This window comes from Camelus bactrianus, chromosome 36, assembly GCF_048773025.1.
Source record: "Camelus bactrianus isolate YW-2024 breed Bactrian camel chromosome 36, ASM4877302v1, whole genome shotgun sequence".
NCBI lineage: Eukaryota > Metazoa > Chordata > Mammalia > Artiodactyla > Camelidae > Camelus > Camelus bactrianus.
Genome location: NC_133574.1, coordinates 827,584 through 846,449, shown reverse-complemented (window position 1 = coordinate 846,449; position 18,866 = coordinate 827,584). Strand labels below are relative to the sequence as shown.

At 50.0% G+C, this 18,866-nt stretch overlaps 1 protein-coding gene across 1 annotated transcript in view; it reads right to left on the bottom strand.

Moving 5' to 3' along the window:
- Positions 1-2,919: 2,919 nt before the first annotated feature.
- The window catches only part of LOC105065164 (ATP-binding cassette sub-family A member 13), a 120,785-nt gene continuing 104,838 nt past the window's right edge, over positions 2,920-18,866 (bottom strand). Inside the window, exons 30-35 of the mRNA XM_074358602.1 lie at positions 17,727-17,861; positions 14,327-14,430; positions 12,720-12,812; positions 6,494-6,605; positions 5,021-5,158; positions 2,920-4,389 (exon numbers count right to left, since the gene is read on the bottom strand). Of these exons, the coding sequence (XP_074214703.1) occupies positions 4,294-4,389; positions 5,021-5,158; positions 6,494-6,605; positions 12,720-12,812; positions 14,327-14,430; positions 17,727-17,861 (678 nt within the window). The 3' untranslated portion in view covers positions 2,920-4,293. The remainder of the gene's footprint in view (positions 4,390-5,020; positions 5,159-6,493; positions 6,606-12,719; positions 12,813-14,326; positions 14,431-17,726; positions 17,862-18,866) is intronic.

The following is an 18,866-nucleotide window of genomic DNA, read 5'->3' as shown; positions in this document are numbered from 1 at the left end:
GGCAAACATGGTATTCAAAACGGTGTCTTCTCCTTGCAAGAAAGATTCGCTCGTGAAATTTCTAGATGTGTCTTAAAGCCAGTGAACTTTGCTGGGTTCAAGATGTGCACTTAACTCAGGGGACTCATTTTTTTTTCCTTAAAACATTTTCACGTAAACAAAAATGTGATCCATTTACTGACAAGATAGTGAAACTCCTTGGCAATGACAAGCAATAACAAATAATTAACAAATACACTTCTGACTTCCTGAAGCAGCTGAGAACCCTCTCCAGCAGGAGGAATGTGCGCATTAAAGCTCTCTGTAGGGATTCTCGCTGGGAGGCGATGGCAATGCTATTTATTTAGCCCAAATGGAAAACATCCATAAAATGCATTCTGTTCCTTCACTCAGTTTGACAAGAATGTTTACAAATACAGATGGACTCTGATCTACAGACGTTGACACACTGCTCCGATCCTAAATGCTGCAATACTATTGGGACCTGGATGGCTCGAAGGCAGTCACGTGATCTGACATCACCTAGTTTACACAACTTGCTCCCAAAACTGCTTTCATTCTGTTCTCGTGGGAAATGGCCACAAACCTGATGTGCTCCTGTAGTGGAAATCACTGGCTGTCTAGCCCACATCTCCTTTGTTCTCACATAGAATCAAAGCCCTCGTTTCATTTTACGGCCACAGCTAAAACTGTATTGCCCGGACGTTCGCAGCTAAGTTACAGCCACGTGATTACCTGGCCAACGTCATCCGATCCTAAATATGTCGCCTGGACTGCCAGGAGATCTCTTTAAACGGTGTGCTTTTCCCCCTCCTTAATCCAATATATCTTTTTGTTTTATTGATGTATTGTCAATTTACAGTGTATTAATTTCTGGTATACAGCATAGTGATTCACTTACACTTTTTCATATTCTTTTTCACTATAGATGACTACAAGACATTGACTATATTTCCCTGTGCTGTACAGCAGGATCTTGTTGTTTATCTCTTTTATATACAATAGTGTGTGTCTGCAAATACCGAACTCCCAATTTATCCCTCTCCACTCGTTTTCCCACCCTGGTAACCATCAGTTTGTTTTCTATGTCTGTGAGTCTATCTCTGTTTTGTAAATAAGATCATTGGTGTCATTTTTTTCTATTCCACATATAAGTGATCTCATACGGTATTTTTCTTTCTCTGTCTGGCTTACTTCACTTAGAATGACATTCTCCAGGTCCAACCATGTTGCTGCTAATGGCATTATTTTATCCTTTTTTTATGGCTGAGTAGTATTCCATTATATACATATACCACAGCTCCTTTATCCAGTCATCTGTCGATGGACATTTATGTCATTTCCATGTCTTGGCTGTTGTAAATAGTGCTGCTGTGAACATTGGGGTGCAGGTGTCTTTTTGAATTAGAGTTCCCTCTGGATATATGCCCAGCAGTGGGGTTGCTGGATCCTAGGGTAACTGTTTTAATTTATCTGTTGTTGCTGCTGTGCACATTGTGCTAGCCAGGGCTCCACAGCCACCCTGGAGCATGAAGGAAACTCTGCAGACGGCGGAGCTGGTTTCCTGATGTCTCAGGAACCATTACAACAGCTTCCTCCAGAGTAACAGGCAAACATCGTAAATATTGCTGATCTGCTCTAATATTCCCTTAAAACCCACAAATATCCTCTTCCGATCCTCTATCCGTACAGGCCCATCCGGATGGTAAGGATTCCACGAAGTCACCCTCGGTTAGAGAGCAGGGTGTGCTCCCTGCCTGCGGACCTCACCTCCCCACCCTGTCTGCCTGCCTGCTTCTCAGGGACAAAGACTGTGGCTTTTTCGCTGGCGTCTGCCACCCCGTTTCCAGTCCCCACCATCCATCCACGTGCTTAGAATGGGCTCAATGTCATTAACCAGAAGAATGATCGCACACACACGTGTCTCCCGAAAGGGCTCTGAACTAAACAAATGTGTGGAAATCCGTTGAAACATACCATGCCCACGCCACACCCAAAACCACAGATCAAAGCAGCCGAAGTGGAAAACACGGTCAAACCTGTTGGGAAATTTAAAATGTCTGTACACCCCACCCGCCTTGGGTAGGAGAATGTGCGATGAAGCTCAAGTGTTCACGTCAAACTCAAGGACCCCACGTAGTGGGGGAGGGGGTGTGTGGTGCCTGCACCTCATGTGATGGTCAGGAGGGACCGTGTTGAGCTATTTTTCAATCCATACCCCCCCAACCAAGCTAACTCTAAGCACAAGGCCCTCACTCCTTGCTGGTGTAAACATATGCATCTTGTTGGCTTTTTGCACACTTGATTTTGCGTGATGGCTTCAATACATCGTCTGTTTATAGACTACAAAATGAAAGCCAGGTTAGTAACAGAGGAATTCTCATTGCTATGTCTGCTTTATAAAGTTCTCCACTCAGAACGCTTCCAGAAAGAGGCAGGTTGTTTAAAGTCTCAGTTGTGTGGCCTTAAGCCCACAGGTCTTAAGACAAACGTTGAACTCCAAAGGCACATGCCATCTGCGTGGCTTGTAAATGCAACGACATTTTCAGCGTTAACATGAGGCTTGACCTTTTTGTGTCCGGTCTTCTGGGACATGGCGTTTCAGCACCTTGGGTTTCTCTGTCTCTGCCTGTTTGTCGCTCAGAGGCACACCTCGACGCGCAGGCTTCAAGCACACAGCAGCTCAAAGACAAGGAGAGAATTTTTAAGAGCAGAACATAGCAGAGCAAAACTCAATTAAATCTTAAGCTTCTGAAGCTTTAAAAGATCTAGTGTGGTTTCATTTCCTCCTCAGCAACGTTCAGTTAAATCCCTAAAGATGCCAGGAGGTACTCCGGCAAGAACACAGTGCCTTTCCGAGAATCAGGCCCAGTTAAAACACATCTCATTTATCCACTGCGGCAGAAACGTATTCGCGTTTCACAAATTTTCTTTATTGATTCGACAACAACAAAAGATTACATCTTCCATTTTGACAATGAGACGATCTTAGAATTGGGGCGGAAAAAAAATCATAAAAGCCTGAATTGGAACGTCTTTAAGAAAGCATAATTCACATCATACAGGTGAATCAGAATCATTCAGTCAAAACGGTCTGTGATTCCAGGCTTCCTCCTGACCGTTTATTTTTAAAAACATCTCTAACGCAGGGTGACATCCGGGAGAGATACAGCCAAATGAAATCTGACGTTAGCGAAGAAACGTCCCAAGAAAGCGTTTGCCTCTGATCGCAAGCTACTGTTAACTCAGAAACTTCAGTGAGTAAAGTTAAATTTTAAAATGAAATCAGTGCAGCCCTCCATGGGGGGGGGGGCAGAAAAAAACGTTATTCAAAGAAGGCTGAGAAATATTTCAACTCAGAAATGCCTGACTGGAAGCTCTTTTGAGTCACAGACACAGACAGGTGCTGGGCATCAGAAACCAGCGTGGGGGCCTTGTGGACACCCAGACTGCGGACCTCCCACCCCGGAGTCTGGGACTCTGTCCAGCCTGCTCCCAAGAGATGCTGGTGCCCCTGATATGGAAACACCAAAAACCACTGGCTCTGAATAATTTTAAGAATAGTAAACATAAATCCAAATGAATAAAAAGAAAAATATATCTACACCTTGTATTTCTTTCTATATTGCCTTAAATATACAATCTGTGAAATTCTAGTAAAACTTTTTATGAATGATACTGAGTACCCAGTTCGATTTATTTAATTTTGCTAAAGGTTCGACTAAAAAACTCATTATTTTTTTTTAAGAAAAAGCATCTTTTGTAGGGAAAAAATGGCATTTTTAAATATCATCCCATTTAATGCCATCCAGGATTAAGCAAAGCGTGATTTTTAACTCATTGAATTGTGAATTGTTATTTAGACACATGCAAACATGATTTGGTAAAAAGAAGACAAAAATAGTACTTTTCCTTATGCAATACGTTAGGAAAGGTTTTAACCTCGGGGGCTTCAGTCTCCTTAAAAGGAAAGTGAGCTATTCGGCATGGCCAGCCTCCGACAGCCTTTCCAGCTCCAGGACGTCCCAGCCTGACCGCTGTCCGTTTGTTCACGCCCTGTCACACGAGCCTGGCCCCCACCCTGGCTTGGCAGACAGAGGCAGTGTGTCGGAGCAGCTCCCCAAAAGTCTGCAGAGAGGAACGGCTTTCCAGCTTGTCGGTAATTAATTAACAAAGAGTTTCCAGGTAGAAAATGAAGGAGAGCAGGAAAGTTGACTGCCCGCCGCGTGTTCTCCGGTGCCTCGCACCCCTTTGATCTCGGAGAATTAATTACAACAAAGGACAACACAGTGTTTAGATGGGCAGGTGCTGCGGGCGGTCGCGGTCAGAGGCTGGATCCGCAGAAGGTGGCGGAGTTTGCTGCTGCTCGGTGGCAAAATTAATAAAAACCTGAGAGAAATGATGGAGAGAGTTGTTGGCTTGTAAGAAAACTCAGCTATCTGCTCGCAACTTTTATAAGGGACATCGTCGCAAAGCACTGCCCGATGTTTCCCTAAAAATCACAAGTCATTCGTTCATACCATCCTCTCCTAAATCAGCATCCACAGGTAAGTCTTCCGAGCTCCCAACTCTAGGAATGATAAACCTTCCTGGACAATTAATAAATGGCCAGCGAATTCTCAACGCCTTAAGCATGGCTTTAGACTGAATGTTGGATTGCATTTCGCCTTCCGGTACCCCCCAAGAAACCAGGCACTTTTCTTCCCCAAGTCGGCTATCCCTCCGTGACAGTGGGGGCCCTTAAATCATTCCAGGGGTGGTCGGTAAAGTGAGGACAGGAAGCCTCATGGGGCCCGACTTGCCTCCTCACCCGAACGCCCAGTGGGACTATGAACAGATGGAAGCCCCGTTGCGTGGAGCGCACGCAATAAACAGACCTCCTCGTGCTCCCCGTCTGCATCAAAACTTTGTGAAATTAAACAATGATCAATAAAAGAAACGGCGACCCCAAGAAGCAATCTGGAGTCGATCTCAACAACACAGCGAAACGCGGCTCGCTGACTCCTTCAAGGTCCCCTACCTGCTCCAAACTGGTTTGGGTGATGGAGTAATGTCTGATCTTCAAGACGTTTTTATGGTTCTCTAGAACTTTGAACAGGTCAGCCAGACAGCCCCGTCTTTTCGGCACATCGTATTCCAATAGATTATGGTGCTGCCCCTAAAAGAAAAAAAAAAGTGTTTTGCATCATGTGAGTGAGCAATTGCCAAAGAAAACGGATCACCTTCTATTTAACGGCCAGATAAATTATCTTTTTTTCAAACCACACACAAATACAAGCTAAGTGTGTGCGTGTCTGTTGTGAGTCCCCAGGGAATGCATGTTGACTGCAAGTCACCAGGAAGGAGGCAGACGGGAGGGGCGCAGCTGTCTTTCTGGCCCTTGATGCCAACGCCTTTCGACAAGCACGGGGGAGACCTCACAGAGGGGCGCGAAGTGCCTGGGGACAGCTGGGAGTGGGGGGTTGCATGGCATAAGAGAAATGCAGGAGGTGTCTGGACTTGACGCTCCGGCTCCCAGCCGTGCTCACCATTAGCTGGAAAGATATTTGACTGTCCCAAGCCTCACTATCACAGGTGCAAATGGAGATGCCAGGGACTGTTCCGTAGGGTCGTTCAGGGTGGTCCTTGAGCCTGAACACCTGTGGCTTGGACAGCCTACTTCTGACCCAGTAGGATTTTACTCAACGGTGGATGTTCAAAGAGACAGGCAGTCGCCACTCTCAGGAAGGACTACAACTGCCAGAAGCCACGACAAGCTAGAATCACGGGAGATCTGCAGACGGTGCTCCTGGGACGTGAACGTGCACAGGGAGCCCCAGGTCACCTGGCTAAGGGGCGGCTTTGGACTCAGCAGGCTGGGACTCGGATTCTGCAGGTCTAAGCCGCTCCCAGGTGATGGAGACGTGGCCGGCTCAGGGACCACACGTTGCGCCAAGTTTGTGGAAGGCGACAATCTCAGGCGTGGGGCACGTCTTGAGAAATAACACTGGAACCACCCACTTACAAACCCCCCAGCAAAGACACGGGAGAAATCTAATTTCGTCCTCTCCCATCCTGACCACAGCGGAGTTGTGGGTGATGGGGCTGGGTCCCCAGAAAACGGCGGGTTGAGTAACCAGCCAGAGGTGGCCAAGCAGGCGTGTCGTCTTCGGGGAGATGGAGGGACAGCCACCGTCCTGGCTATTTTAGGGGGAGGTGTGGCCTGTACTTTGCCAAGAGGCCAAGTCGATAGGCAACATCTTCTGACAGCACAGAATTAAAACAAGGAGCGGGGGAGGGTGTAGCTCAGTGGTCAACCACGTGCTTAGCACACACAAGGTCCTGGGTTCAAGAGTAAATAAATAAACCCACTTTCCTCCCTCCCCCCAAAATAAATACAATAAATAAATAAAAATAAATTTAAAACGAAAGAGTTAAAGCAAGGAAAAGACAAGTGCATTTGTAAGATCTTTTTAGCTGAAGACAGAGACGGAGCGCCCAGTCTTAGCACTACCTTAAACTGCAATCCTGGGAAACAGAGCGTCAAGCAGTCACAAACGGCAGCGTGTTCATTCTGACTTGCCTCCTCGCGGAGCCAGACCTTCACTGTGTAGCCTTCACCGAACCTGGGAGTTGAATTAAAGGAAAAAAAAAATCACGGTTACTATTGCGTGGACCCAAGATGGGCACGTTCCAAGTCCATATTCACAGGAAGGCGGTATGAAGAAAGTGTTCCAAATTGCTGGAAGATTTCGTAGTCTGAAAAATCTGACACTCAGGAATTCATTACAACCCGGCTCTGCCACTGGCTGTCCTTCACGGACACGGGCGCCGACGTGCCGTTTTACCCGATTAGCACATCGTGGCGTCAGCACCTCTCTCGTGAAAGACGGGAAGTGAGGAGGTGGCCTGTGATAGCGAGGTGCTGGGTTATGCATCACAGAGAACCGCTCCAGAGATCTGGGTGGAACGGAAAATTCTCATAAGCTCCAGGACTTTCTTTAATCCTTTCAAGCTTTGTTTTGTTTATGCCTGAAGAGCAGCCCCGTCTTCCCTCCCCCATCCCCGAAACTGTCCTGGTGAACTTCGGACTATAAACTCCATGCTTCAGAAGCACGGATTCTGCGATTTACCTTCCCTTCCTGGGAGGGTCGCTTTTAACGCTTGGACTTGACTCTCCGGCTTGAGTCAGTCCCACGGGAGGGAAAAGTAAACAGGAGCCGTGAGCAGCTGTGACAGGTTCCGTCCACGTGGGTCAAGGCTGTGCCCACAGCCTGCAGGCGGGAAGGCACCTGCCGTGGTTCTCAGGACGTGCTCCGCTGACCACGTGCAGAGGGCCTGGGAACTCACGCCTCATCACCGGGGTCAAAGCACCGGCGCCCACCGGTGAGCCGTGCCTGGTGCCAGCCACCACTGCGCTCCGGCTCTCCCTTGTGCACACACAGACGTGCACACACAGTTGGGGATGTCTTCTTCATAACCTACGACAGTCTTGAAACGGAAGTCACAGAGCACAGCCTGTTCAATCCAACGACCTACCCTCCACCGAGGAAGGAATCCCATGAGAAGTCGAGCCTGCACAGACACCTGACACCCCTTGCCCCCCCATCTTCCTCTGTAACAGCAACCTAACCACAAAGCGCCCAGCTCAAGTCTCCATGTCTTAGACTTTCCCGTGGCCAGAATGACCAATAAAACATAGGTCCCAGTTACTGGATGGGACCTTCAGAAAGCCAGTTTAAGAGGGGACAGTGGCATGTGTTCCTTTTGCCTTTCCCTCCTTCCTCTTGCTGGCTGTCCAGAACCTGGATGTGATGGGTGGAGCTGCAGCAGCCACTTTGGGGCCAAGCAAACTGTAAAGACGTGTGCCGACAACCAGTTACTTCTGGATTTTTATTGCACATGAAGATAAATACGCTTTATGGATGTGCTTCAACCAACGTGTCTGATGTTCTGTTACCAAAGAAGAAATACAGCTCATGATGGATTCAAAGAAGAGGAAAAACAAAACCACCAGATGAAGGTCTCAGGAGGGAAGATCAGGTTAGTATCAAGCGGGTGGAAGAAAGACTCTTGACAAAGAAGCAAACGTCTTTTTCAAAAGCAGAACAAAGCGCGGAAAGAGTGATGAATAAAGAAAATACGTCGTGAGACCCCATCGAGGGGCTAGCGGACGGGCGGCATCTCTCAGCTCAGGAAACCAGAAATTAGATGGGAAATGCGACGGGTGCCAAGGTCTCGGTGAAAAGGGAGACCGTGTAGAAACACTGCCCAGGGGAGGGTCAGCGAGAGAGCCGCTGGTGACGATGCAGCGGGAACCTGCATCCGGGCACGTGGTCCAGCCCTGGGACGCGCTGCAAAGGAGGGAGGCAGGAGGCCCCGTGACGCGACCTGAGGGCACAGGAGTCAGACTGGCCGCATTTGCGCCCCACCACCAGCTCACGTTCCTAATTGGCTGAATGGGAACAGTCGTGAGAATGTATGTCACCGAACCAAATGGGACCAGAGCCCTTGGGTTCGACTCCCACTCCTTCCACTCACTGGCCAACGGCCCTGGAGAGGCACGCAGCCCTTCTGTGACTTACTGTCACTACCTGTAAAAGAGGGGTAACAGCTGTGGCTACTTCGCTGGCTGTCACGAGGAATAAGCAAGCTCACACGCACGAGGCCACTCAGAACTGGCAAATGGGACGCACTAGGCGGGGGTCATCTCTTAATGTCACCACCCAGCACGCTAGCGGATCTCCACATGGAACTTGGTCCGGGATGGACAAGAACACATGTGGAAATGGTTGCCAGGGGACACAGGAAACCTGGGGCGCGTCACAGAAGGGGCTGCCCTGCAGGTGACGGGCACAGGGGAAGGGACACAGGAGCGACCCCCGGGAAGGGGCCGGACCGCCGCGGAGGGGCGATCTGCGATCACAGGTTACGTTCACCCTCTGCCGAATTCAGAAAAGGCGGCTTTCCTTTGCCAGAAATGGGGAGGGCCGTGTTCCCAAATTGCTTGAGCCCGAAGGGAGGTCATCCAGGGCCACGGAGACCCCTCCTGCCGAGAGGGAGCAGGGCGCAAAGGGAAGCCGTGGGCAGCGTACCGGCTCCGTGGCCACTGCGCAGGGTGACCCAGGGCCGGCCGGGCAAAGCTGGCACGGAGAGCTGTCCTTTCTTCCTCCTGTCGATCGCCCCCTGCATCCTGACGGCACTCCTTCGTTCCTTCCTTCTCTTTCTGTTTCTGCGGCTCCTGGTTTTTCCCATCCCTGCACCCCTTCCCCCCATCTTGTGCCCCGCGAGCTGGCCCGCCAGGCGTGAGCCCCCCGTGCCTGCTGCCACGACGGCACCTGCAGGAAGCCCCCCGAGGTGTGCGGGCGTCTCACTGCTGGCACCGTCAGCATCGGCCCTGGGATGCAGAAGCCGCACCGAGGCTCATCCCCGCCGCGGCGCCTCCCCGTGGGCGCCTCCTGCACCTGCCCTCGTGGCTGGGGGGCTCCTGAGGACCCGCCCCGGCGTCTCACTTCCATGGGGTTTTGCAGCTGTGGCACCAACTCCCCCTTTAGACGGATGTCTCCGAGCCCAGGCCAGGACCCTCGACGTCTCCACAGGGGAACCCTCAAGCTCACGTCCCCACCCAGCCTCAGGACCAGCGCTCCCAGACCTCGCCTTCTCCCGCGCCACCTCCTGAGAGCCTCCCCCCATCCCTGCTCACGCCCGCTCGCCCTTCCTCGTCCTCTCCTCGCTCTTCCCACACGTCCTCAGCCCCGCATCACGAGTGCATCAACGCCTCCCCGTCACGGGGGCAGAAACGGGCACCAGCGCCGCCGACGTCCCGGCTGAGAAGCCCATCCATTTCACCATCAACCTTCTGCTCTTTATCTCAATATTATGGAAACATATGGAAATACATGGAAAAAAATATAATATCTCAATGTGTGGAGTGTAGTGAGTTTCTTATAGGAAAAGGCCAACTTTACGAATTCCTTTTTATTGTTTTGGGGTTTTTTTGTGTGGGGGGGAGATAATCAGGTTTATTTACGTATTTAGTGGAGGTGCTGGGGATGGAACCCAGGACCTCGTGCGTGCTAGGCACGCGCTCTACCCCTGAGCTACACCCTTTCCCTTACAAATTCTTTTTTAAATGGATGCAATGTGTGCTCTGTGCGTCCCCTGTGTGCATCCAGCCGCCCCAGCCTCTTCCTGGGAGGACGGGGTGTGCGGGTAAAGCTGGGTGGGGTGGGTCTAGCGTGGGGCCGGGGGTGGAGTGGGTTGCGTCTGAGTCCCTCTGGACCAGGTTAAAAAGACCAGAGGACCCCCACACCCTTATAGCCAAGAGCACCCGGAGCAGCTCTGCTTGCGCCCGGGACAAAGCCACATGCTGGAGGGGAAACTCTGGTGCCCTCTGGCCACCAGGCAGGCCCCCAGTGTTCAAGAGCAGCATGCAGCGGGGCCCTGTGGCCGCCCGCAGCCCCGGTCACCTCTGCAGAGCCTTCAAGGACACGGCATTGAAGGCAGCGAGGCTGTTGGGCGGCTTACACACACTCTGTTTCTTGGACGCTCTGCCACTGGGGCGACTGGGAGATTTCCGGCCGCCCGGGAGGGGAGTGTGGGTCCAGGAAGGGTTCGGGTTCTGCTCTGGAAGAAGCCGGCCTCTCCTCCGCAGCCGGGTTGCATTAAACATCGCAATACGTCAGCGAATAGCCCACAAGCCATTTCTCGCTTGATATAATTCTTATTTACTCCCGCGCCATCCTCAACCACGTGACCCGCTGTCAGATCGCAACCTCAGAGGAGACTGTTGGGCGCGCAGACCAGACGGGCGAGAGGGTAGCTCTGCCCCGGGGCTGCCTCCAGCCCGCGTCGCTGAACCCAGGCACAAATCACCCGACAATCAGGCAACGGCTGTAAAACTTTATGGAAGCCTTCATAAAGGCTGGGGAGTGTGAAATACTGTCTTTCTCCTGATGACTCTCATTAGAGGCGAGCAGAGCCCCGCCGGCCTCTGGGAGGTCTCCCCGCCGAGGGCCTGGCCGGCAGGTGAGGCCGCCCGTCCCACCACCGAGCCGCGGGGCGTCGGGCGCCCGCCCCCCAGCGGGGCGCCTCCATCCTCACCTTCATCATGGTTTTCTCCCTAAAATGAAATTACTTCCACATAATACACAGCAGACGGTTCAACAAACCCTTGCTTGTGAGGGCTAACTTCAAAAAGGCAGTAAATGAGAGCGAAGAGAGGTGTCGCAGGGAGGAACAACGCTGCCCCCGCGCTCGGCCTGTTTCTTCTACCTTCCCCTTTGTATCTGCTGCTTTTGCTACAAGTTAATCGTGAAAGGGACATTGCTCACAAGCTGAAATTAAATAACGTCCTGTCTCTGGGAGACCTGCCTCCCAGGTAGTGAGTGTTTAGCTGAAACCCCTTTGTTCAGCTCCCAGGAAGCATGCTGACCAGCCCCCCAGGAAAGGACAAATTAACACGTCCCTCTGGCGGCTGATCGGAAACAGGAAATGTTTGAATTTCCTCCTCCCCTTTTAGTATCAGAGAAGCCCCCGGGAAGGTGGCTCCTTGAGACAGTGGTCCACCGCCCACCGCCGTCCTGATCTGCTGAATTTCCATACGAATAAAGTCGCTCTTCCCTGCCCCAGCGACTCGTCTCTCAGTGTATCGGCCTGTCGTGTGGTGATTGGTTCGAGCCTGGACTTGGTACCAATGTGGATAAATTAACTCTGAATCAGAAGTAACAGATTAAACAAATTTTTAAAAAATTTACAGGTACATCTTGGAGATACTGAAGGGAGTCATAAATATCTTGGTCTCCCAGTGCATATAAAAGTTATGTTCATAATATTCTGTATTCTATTAAGTGTCCAATTGCATTATGTCTAAAAATTGTACATACCTTAATTTTTTAATGACCTTATTACTTAAAAATGCTATTATCTGAGCCTTCATTGAGTATAATCGTTCTCACTGGCAGAGGGTTTGAAATATCGTGAAAATTACCAGAATGGGACTCAGAGATACAAAGTGAGCAAAGAAGTTGGAAAAATGGTGTCGACAGCTGAGCTCAGTGCAAAACCACAAACCCCGCAACACGCCTGCAATGCAGTGACTTCGAAGCTCTGTGACGTAAACAAAGAAACCAGTTAAGCCTTATACACGCTGAGAATAGCTCAGGCTACACTGGATTTTTTTAATAAGAAATTTATACGGGGATGTAAAAATGCTCATTCAAGATGATAGAAAAAATCATCGACTCCAAAAAGGTAAATGGAAAAGGCGGGAAAAGACGATTCACCAGGAAGGAATCTAAGAGGTCGTGTGCGTGAAGTCTTTGGTTTTTAGGAGCTGAAATGAGGAGCAATCACTGCGACTCTCTGTCACCCCCTGACGTCACCACAGAGCTTTCTAGGACTCAGCATTCGGGGACACGTTGCTACAATCCTCTGATGTATTTTGCATCGAGGAGGCATGTCTGTCCTTCCTTCATCTTGACTCTGGGATCGTATTCCCAGCCCTCCCAGTGTCACCAGGAGGACAGTGCACGTCCCAGGACATGGAGACAGCTTGTGGGGAAAGCACGGGGCTGGCGTGGGAGGCGAGTGTGGGGACCGCACGGCCCCCTCCCCTGCCCCGTGCCCTCCCCTACATCGGCCCGGAGCGGATGCGTCTCTAAAGCACCTGTGGGGACACCCGCCCGCGTCCCGCCGTGGATGCTCAGTGAACACTGAGACGGGGAGGAACGGCGAAGTACCTGTTCTTGATGTGCTGAGGGGAGCCCAGGCACCGGCAGCTGCCCCGGACCATCACGGCAAGTCTGGTGCAGAGCGCCTCACACTCCTCCATGCTGGGGAGACAAGAGACCCGCGTGAGCCACGTGCCAGGTGCGGGGCTGCCCAGAACAGGGAGCCCCGCGACGCACGGAACGTCCCCGGACGGCACGGAAACCTCACGCCAGCCAAGGAGCCTGCTGTTAATGGACATGACTTTCGTCAGGGATCCAACTATGTGGTGAGCACGTCCACGTAACAGGCAGAACAGCTGTAAAAGGTGAGGGAGGGAGCCTTCCAGTGATGGCACCAAAATGCAGAATGGGTAAGAGTGACCTTCACCCCAGAAAGTGGAAATTTTATGGAAAGAGACCAGGTTTGGGGGAGGGTGTAGCTCAGCGGTGGAGCGCATGCTTAGCAAGCACGAGGACCCGTGTTCTGTCCCCAGCCCCTCCGTGAAATAAATTAAATACATAAACCTAATTTAAAAACTAAATAAACCTAATTACCCCCCCAAAAAAACACACACAAAAAAGAAGCAAAGTTTACTAATGAACTTAAATGAAATCATGAATGGATGGAAAGATGTGTCAAAAAAAGGAAAAGAATATTTTTAAATGGGAAATGATCATATAAAAATTACTTAGAATAATACGAACATGTATGTATAAATGTAAAAGTTAATAAATATAAATGCAAAATGCAACAAATATTAACTGTATATAAGACACAAATAAAAGTCCTATTTTAATATAGCATATAACATACCATAATAAATAATATTGTAATTTGTAATTACAATTTAGTTTGTAATACAATTTAATATTATATTGATATAAAGCATGTTATAAAGATTGCAATTTACACTTACATCATAATTATATAAAAGTATAATGTTAATTCTAAAAATACAGCATAATGCCAGTCAAAATTTTAAGTTTATCAGTCCCCATGAAACGAAAAATTGAAAATAATTATACGGCATGTCTTTAACATTAGTTAGTGAAAAAGATGGGACCGGAAGAGCAGAGGAAGGAGATTTGCTCCAGGAAATATTAATATTTGCTTAAATAATTTAAATGAGGCGCTACGCTAAGGAACTCACAAGGCAGGTCACTGGAACAAGATGAGACATAATATTATTTTAAAGACATAAGTGCCTGAGGGCAGAACGTTCATTCTAAGCGTAACAGCCAAGGAAGAAGCTACCACAGGGAAAGTCTGATACGCTTGGCAGTGCAAAACCACAAACTTCTAGAAAGTATCTCCAAACACAGCACACTATCATTGAAACACTGCAGCAAAAAAAAATAAAATGGGTAAGGGTTGATGTACTTATTATAAAGAACTCAGATTAGCGTAAAAATAAACAATAAGAGTTCAGTAGAGGAACCGGGGGTAAATAACACGCAAAGACAGGGGTGTGGTCTGTGCCGGTCCACGGGCTTCAAATTCCAGCCCCCACCCACTGGCGGTGAAGCCTGGGTCAATCCCACTCTGCGTCTGCGTCCTAATCCATGCCGTCCCCATGGGGTCGCGTGGGTACCACCGTGCCTGGTCCTGGATGCTTCCCGGTCCCTGGGATGCCCACCTGTGAGAGGTCAGCACCACCGCACAGCCTTCCTGAACCTCCTTGGCGATGGCTTTCCACAGGTACCGCTTCGAGCAGGGGTCCATCCCAGAGCTGGGCTCATCCTGCAGGGTGATGAGTGGAGGGGGAAGGCGGTCAGGAGCAGGAGCCGCACACCGCCCAGCGCGGCCAGGCCCAGCCGGGAGGAAGTCCCGAGTTAGCTCTAGCCGGCGGCCCTCCTGCTGCAAAGCCCAGATGCACCGTCACAGCGGCTGAGGGCCCCTCGGTGGTCCGGTCCAGCAGGCTGACCCTGATCCAGCCCAACCTCTATAAAAGCTCAGAACGACCTGCCCCAGAAAGACCCACAGGGCCAGGAAAAGGCTTCCTCACTTAGCAACATCCAGTAACGTAAAACTCCTTGGAGCCTGACATGTTCTCCTTCAGTAAACACTGAAGCACTTCCTACCCGGACCACGTTGGCAAGAAATGTTTCCAGACCACATGACGCGTTTCTGTACTGTCTGCGGTCAAGGAGGGCTAAACACATTTTTCTTAAAAGCTGAGTGCCACCAACTTCCCCAAAGAAAGAAGCAGAAGGAAATGAACAAGAACGAAAGGAAGGAAGGAAGAAAGAAGGAAAAGAAAGAAGGAAGGAAGGAAGAAGGAAAAGAAAGAAAAGAAAAGAAAGAAAGAAGGAAGGAAGAAGGAAAATAAAGAAGGAAAGAAGGAAGAAAAGAAAAAGAAAGAAAGAAAGGAAGGAAGGAAGGAAGGAAGGAAAGGAAGAAGGAAGGAAGGAAAGAAGGAAGGAAGGAAAAGAAAGAAAAGAAAAGAAAAAAAAGGAAGGAAGGAAAGGAAGGAAAGGAAGGAAGGAAGGAAGGAAGGAAAGAAGGAAGGAAGGAAAAGAAAGAAAAGAAAAGAAAAAAAAGGAAGGAAGGAAAGGAAGGAAGGAAAGGAAGGAAGGAAGGAAGGAAGGAAAGAAGGAAGGAAGGAAAAGAAAGAAAAGAAAAGAAAAAAAAGGAAGGAAGGAAAGGAAGGAAGGAAGGAAGGAAGGAAGGAAGGAAGGAAGGAAGGAACACACAACTGGTCTTTTCTGCCAATCAAGAGACAGAGCGTATAGTTACAAAGTAAGTCACATAGAAAACCAACGTACAGTTGCCAGGGGGGAAGCGGGTGGGGAGGGATAAATGGGGAGACTGAGATTTGCAGACACAACTAATATATATAAGACAGATACACCACAAGTTCCTTCTGCGCAGCACAGGGAACTATATTCAATACCTTGCAGTCACCTGCGGTGGAAAAGAACGTGAAAAGGAACACACGCACGGGTAGGAGCGGCTGAAACGTGCCGCCGTGCACCGGAGACTGACACCGCGTTGTAACTGACCAGACTTCAATAAAGGAAAGACAGTCTATGGCCGGTGTGGTCGTGCAGAGGTGTTGCCTAGGCTCGCACACTGGTGTCGGCTGTGAGAGCCCCTCGTCCCCTCTCTGGGGAGAACCCTTCTGTGCGTGCGTGTCTCCCACCAGTTGCTCTGAACACTCACATCGTCAGTCACTAAAGCCTGACCTGGATGACTGCATGGACTGCCTTCAGGGACTCCAGCAGATGGACACTCTGATCAGGACCATTTCCAGACAAGGAGGGAGCGGGCACAGAAGGTGTCGGGGGCAGGCGGGAAGTGGGACTCGAGTCCCCAGCCTTGTCACTGTGCCCTAGTCCTGGGTGACCAAGGGGGCCGAGGGCAGGGCTGCATGGAAGAAGATGTTTGGGGGGACCGGGGGGTGCTGCGGAGAGCCAGGGATGCACGCCAGGGGAGAGGACCCCATCCTGACTCAGGAGATGTAGCGGGGAGGCTGACCAGGGGTTCTGCTCAAAGTACAAACGGCCACGTCCTGTGAACTCTTCAAGGCGAGCCTGCCTCCCCTCGTAGGGAGAATGTCACCTGCAAACTGCAGAACCCTGCAAACTGTGACCAGATTTCAGAATACACAATTACGCAGTTGTCTTTGATTTTGGACCTTGTAAAAAAAAAAAAAAAAAAAAGCAAGCTTCGAGCAAGTAAGAGGAAAACTGGACTCAGATTCCAAAAGACAATCCATAAATGATGGGGCCATGTTTCCAGTGCAGGCCTCTGAGCCCCCTTCTGCTCCCTTCACTGAGCTGTTTCCATTTAATGAACAAGAACAGGGGAAGAATCTATTTTGTTTCTCATATTTCAGGATGTCCCTCAGACTGTCCACAAGCATGAAGCCCTGGGATTCACTCCAGTGATGAGAATCCACTTTTATTTATTGTTTGATGGTATTATTTTTAGCTTCTGCTGCACAGCACAGCACTTCAGTTGTATGTATATATATTTTGGTCCATTATAGGTTATTATAAGATATTGAATACAGTTCCCTGTGCTGAGCAGTAGGGCCTTGTTGTTTATTGGTTTTATATACAGTAGTGTGTGTCTGCTAATCCCAAACTCCTAATTCATCCCTCCCCACCTCTTTTCACGTTTGGAAACTGTTAAGTTTGTTTTCTACGTCTATGAGTCTGCTTCTGTTTTGTGAGTTCATTTGTATCACTTCTTAGATGCCACACATATGTGATATCAAATGGCATCTGTCTTTCTCTTTCTGGCTTACTTCTCTGAGTATGACCATCTCCAGGTCCATCCATGTTGCTGCAAATGCCATGATTCCAATCTTTTTCATGGCTGAGTAGTATTCCACTGTATAAATAGACCACATCGTCTTTACCCAGTCATCTGTTGATGGACATTTAGGTTGTTTCCATGTCTTGGCTGTTGTAAATGGTGCTGCTGTGAACACTGGGGTGCAGGTGTCTATTTTTGGGTGCAAAACAATTACCTCTGTTTCTTGACCCTTAAACATCTCCAACTCATGCTTTCCTCCAGACAAACTGGATTAATTTTGGTCCCCATGTAGATTACAGCCTTGCCTTAAAACCACTGTATATGCTCTGTTCTTGTGCTGAACGCCCTCCCCTCCTCACCAAGTCCATTGTGCACCCCAACACCCACCTTCAGGATTCACCAAGGACATTGTCCCTCCAGCTGGGACAATCATATCCACAGGTTGAAAAAAAAAAAAAAGACAGCATAACATGCCACAGAACAGGGACACATCTGTTTCCAGATTACAGCTGAGTTCTGGAATTCTTCTAAAATGTTGTGTTGAATGCTAAACTGTTTTCAAATCTTGAATGTGATAAATAAATGTGACCCAAAACAGAAACGTTTCGTTTCTGTAAAATTCCAGCGGCATTTTGGATTCTGCTTGGAAAATGTGGACTCAGGGATGAATGTTTCTTCGTCCAGAAAACCAACACTGCAAGATCTGCATCTCGTCCCCTGGAAGAGCCCTGATTTGAAGACGCCGGCACGTCGCCAGTGGCCCCATTACTCACCAGCAGAAGGAGGTCGGGTTTCCCCAGCAGGGCCAGGGCTGTAGACAGCTTCCTCTTGGTGCCCCCGCTGTAGGTGGCCACCAGTTTGTGCACGTGGGTTTCCAGGTGTAGGCGCCTCACCAGGTCCCCAGCAACCTGGGTGAGAGAAGCTCTCTGTGAATGCACCCCCATTCTCCGAGGGGCCCCCCAGACACCTGGCTCTTGGCCTGGACCCCTGCCCCCGCCCACCACCCCCGACGGGCAGTCCAGCCCAGCCCCTGAGGTGCGGCCCCTCACAACACAGGGAGGACTGAGAATGAACAGACTCGGGGAGGATGGGGCGAGCGGTCCTTGTGGACCAAGCTGGGTTCTCTGAGCCCGTGAATCATCGGAGCGATGGCCAGAATCCTCAGGTCTGGCGCCCGTGGGGGCAGCGAGAACCAGAAACGTGGGAAGTGAGGAGGGAGTCCTGGATATCTGCCCAGGAAAGGAGCCCCTTTCCACCCAGAGGCTGCTTCCTGAGATGGCCCCCCGAACTCGGTTTGTAAGGATCAGAGGTGGGGAGAGAAGAGGCATGTTTCTCCTCTGCAGTCGCTGGGAACCCTCTGCTCAAGCCGGGAGGGTGGTGCCTGCATCACCAGACGGAACCCTGGGGGCAATTCCGGCTCCCCCAGGACATTGGCATGACCCCACCTCTGTGCCCCTCCACCCTGCACCCCTCGGTTTTCCCCTCAGCATCTCTCCGCAGCAGAACACCCATCCCCGCTCTGCGTGAGACGCGTGTCTACGCAGACCTGGTCCTCAGCGCGCCCGCTGGCCCGGCCCGCGCTCTGCTCTGCCCGTTTCCTGCCCCATCCTCGGGCCGGCGGGCCCCTCTGGGAGCCCAGATGAGGAAACAGCTTTGTTTCCAACCCTGCGTGACTGTAAGATGCCGTCAAGCGTTTAACCTAACTCTCGGGACCCTAGACGGTAACATAGATTTGGTTTGTTCAGTGTCATTGTGTAATCAATCTGGTCAAGGTCACGTCATTCAAATGTAAGAGAAGAGGGGAAAACGCTGTAGAAACATGCAGATGGACTCGTGATTTGTGCATCTTAAATAACTGAATGGAACAGGGCTTTAAACTAACACACTTCTTTGTATAAATGCTTAAAATTTGG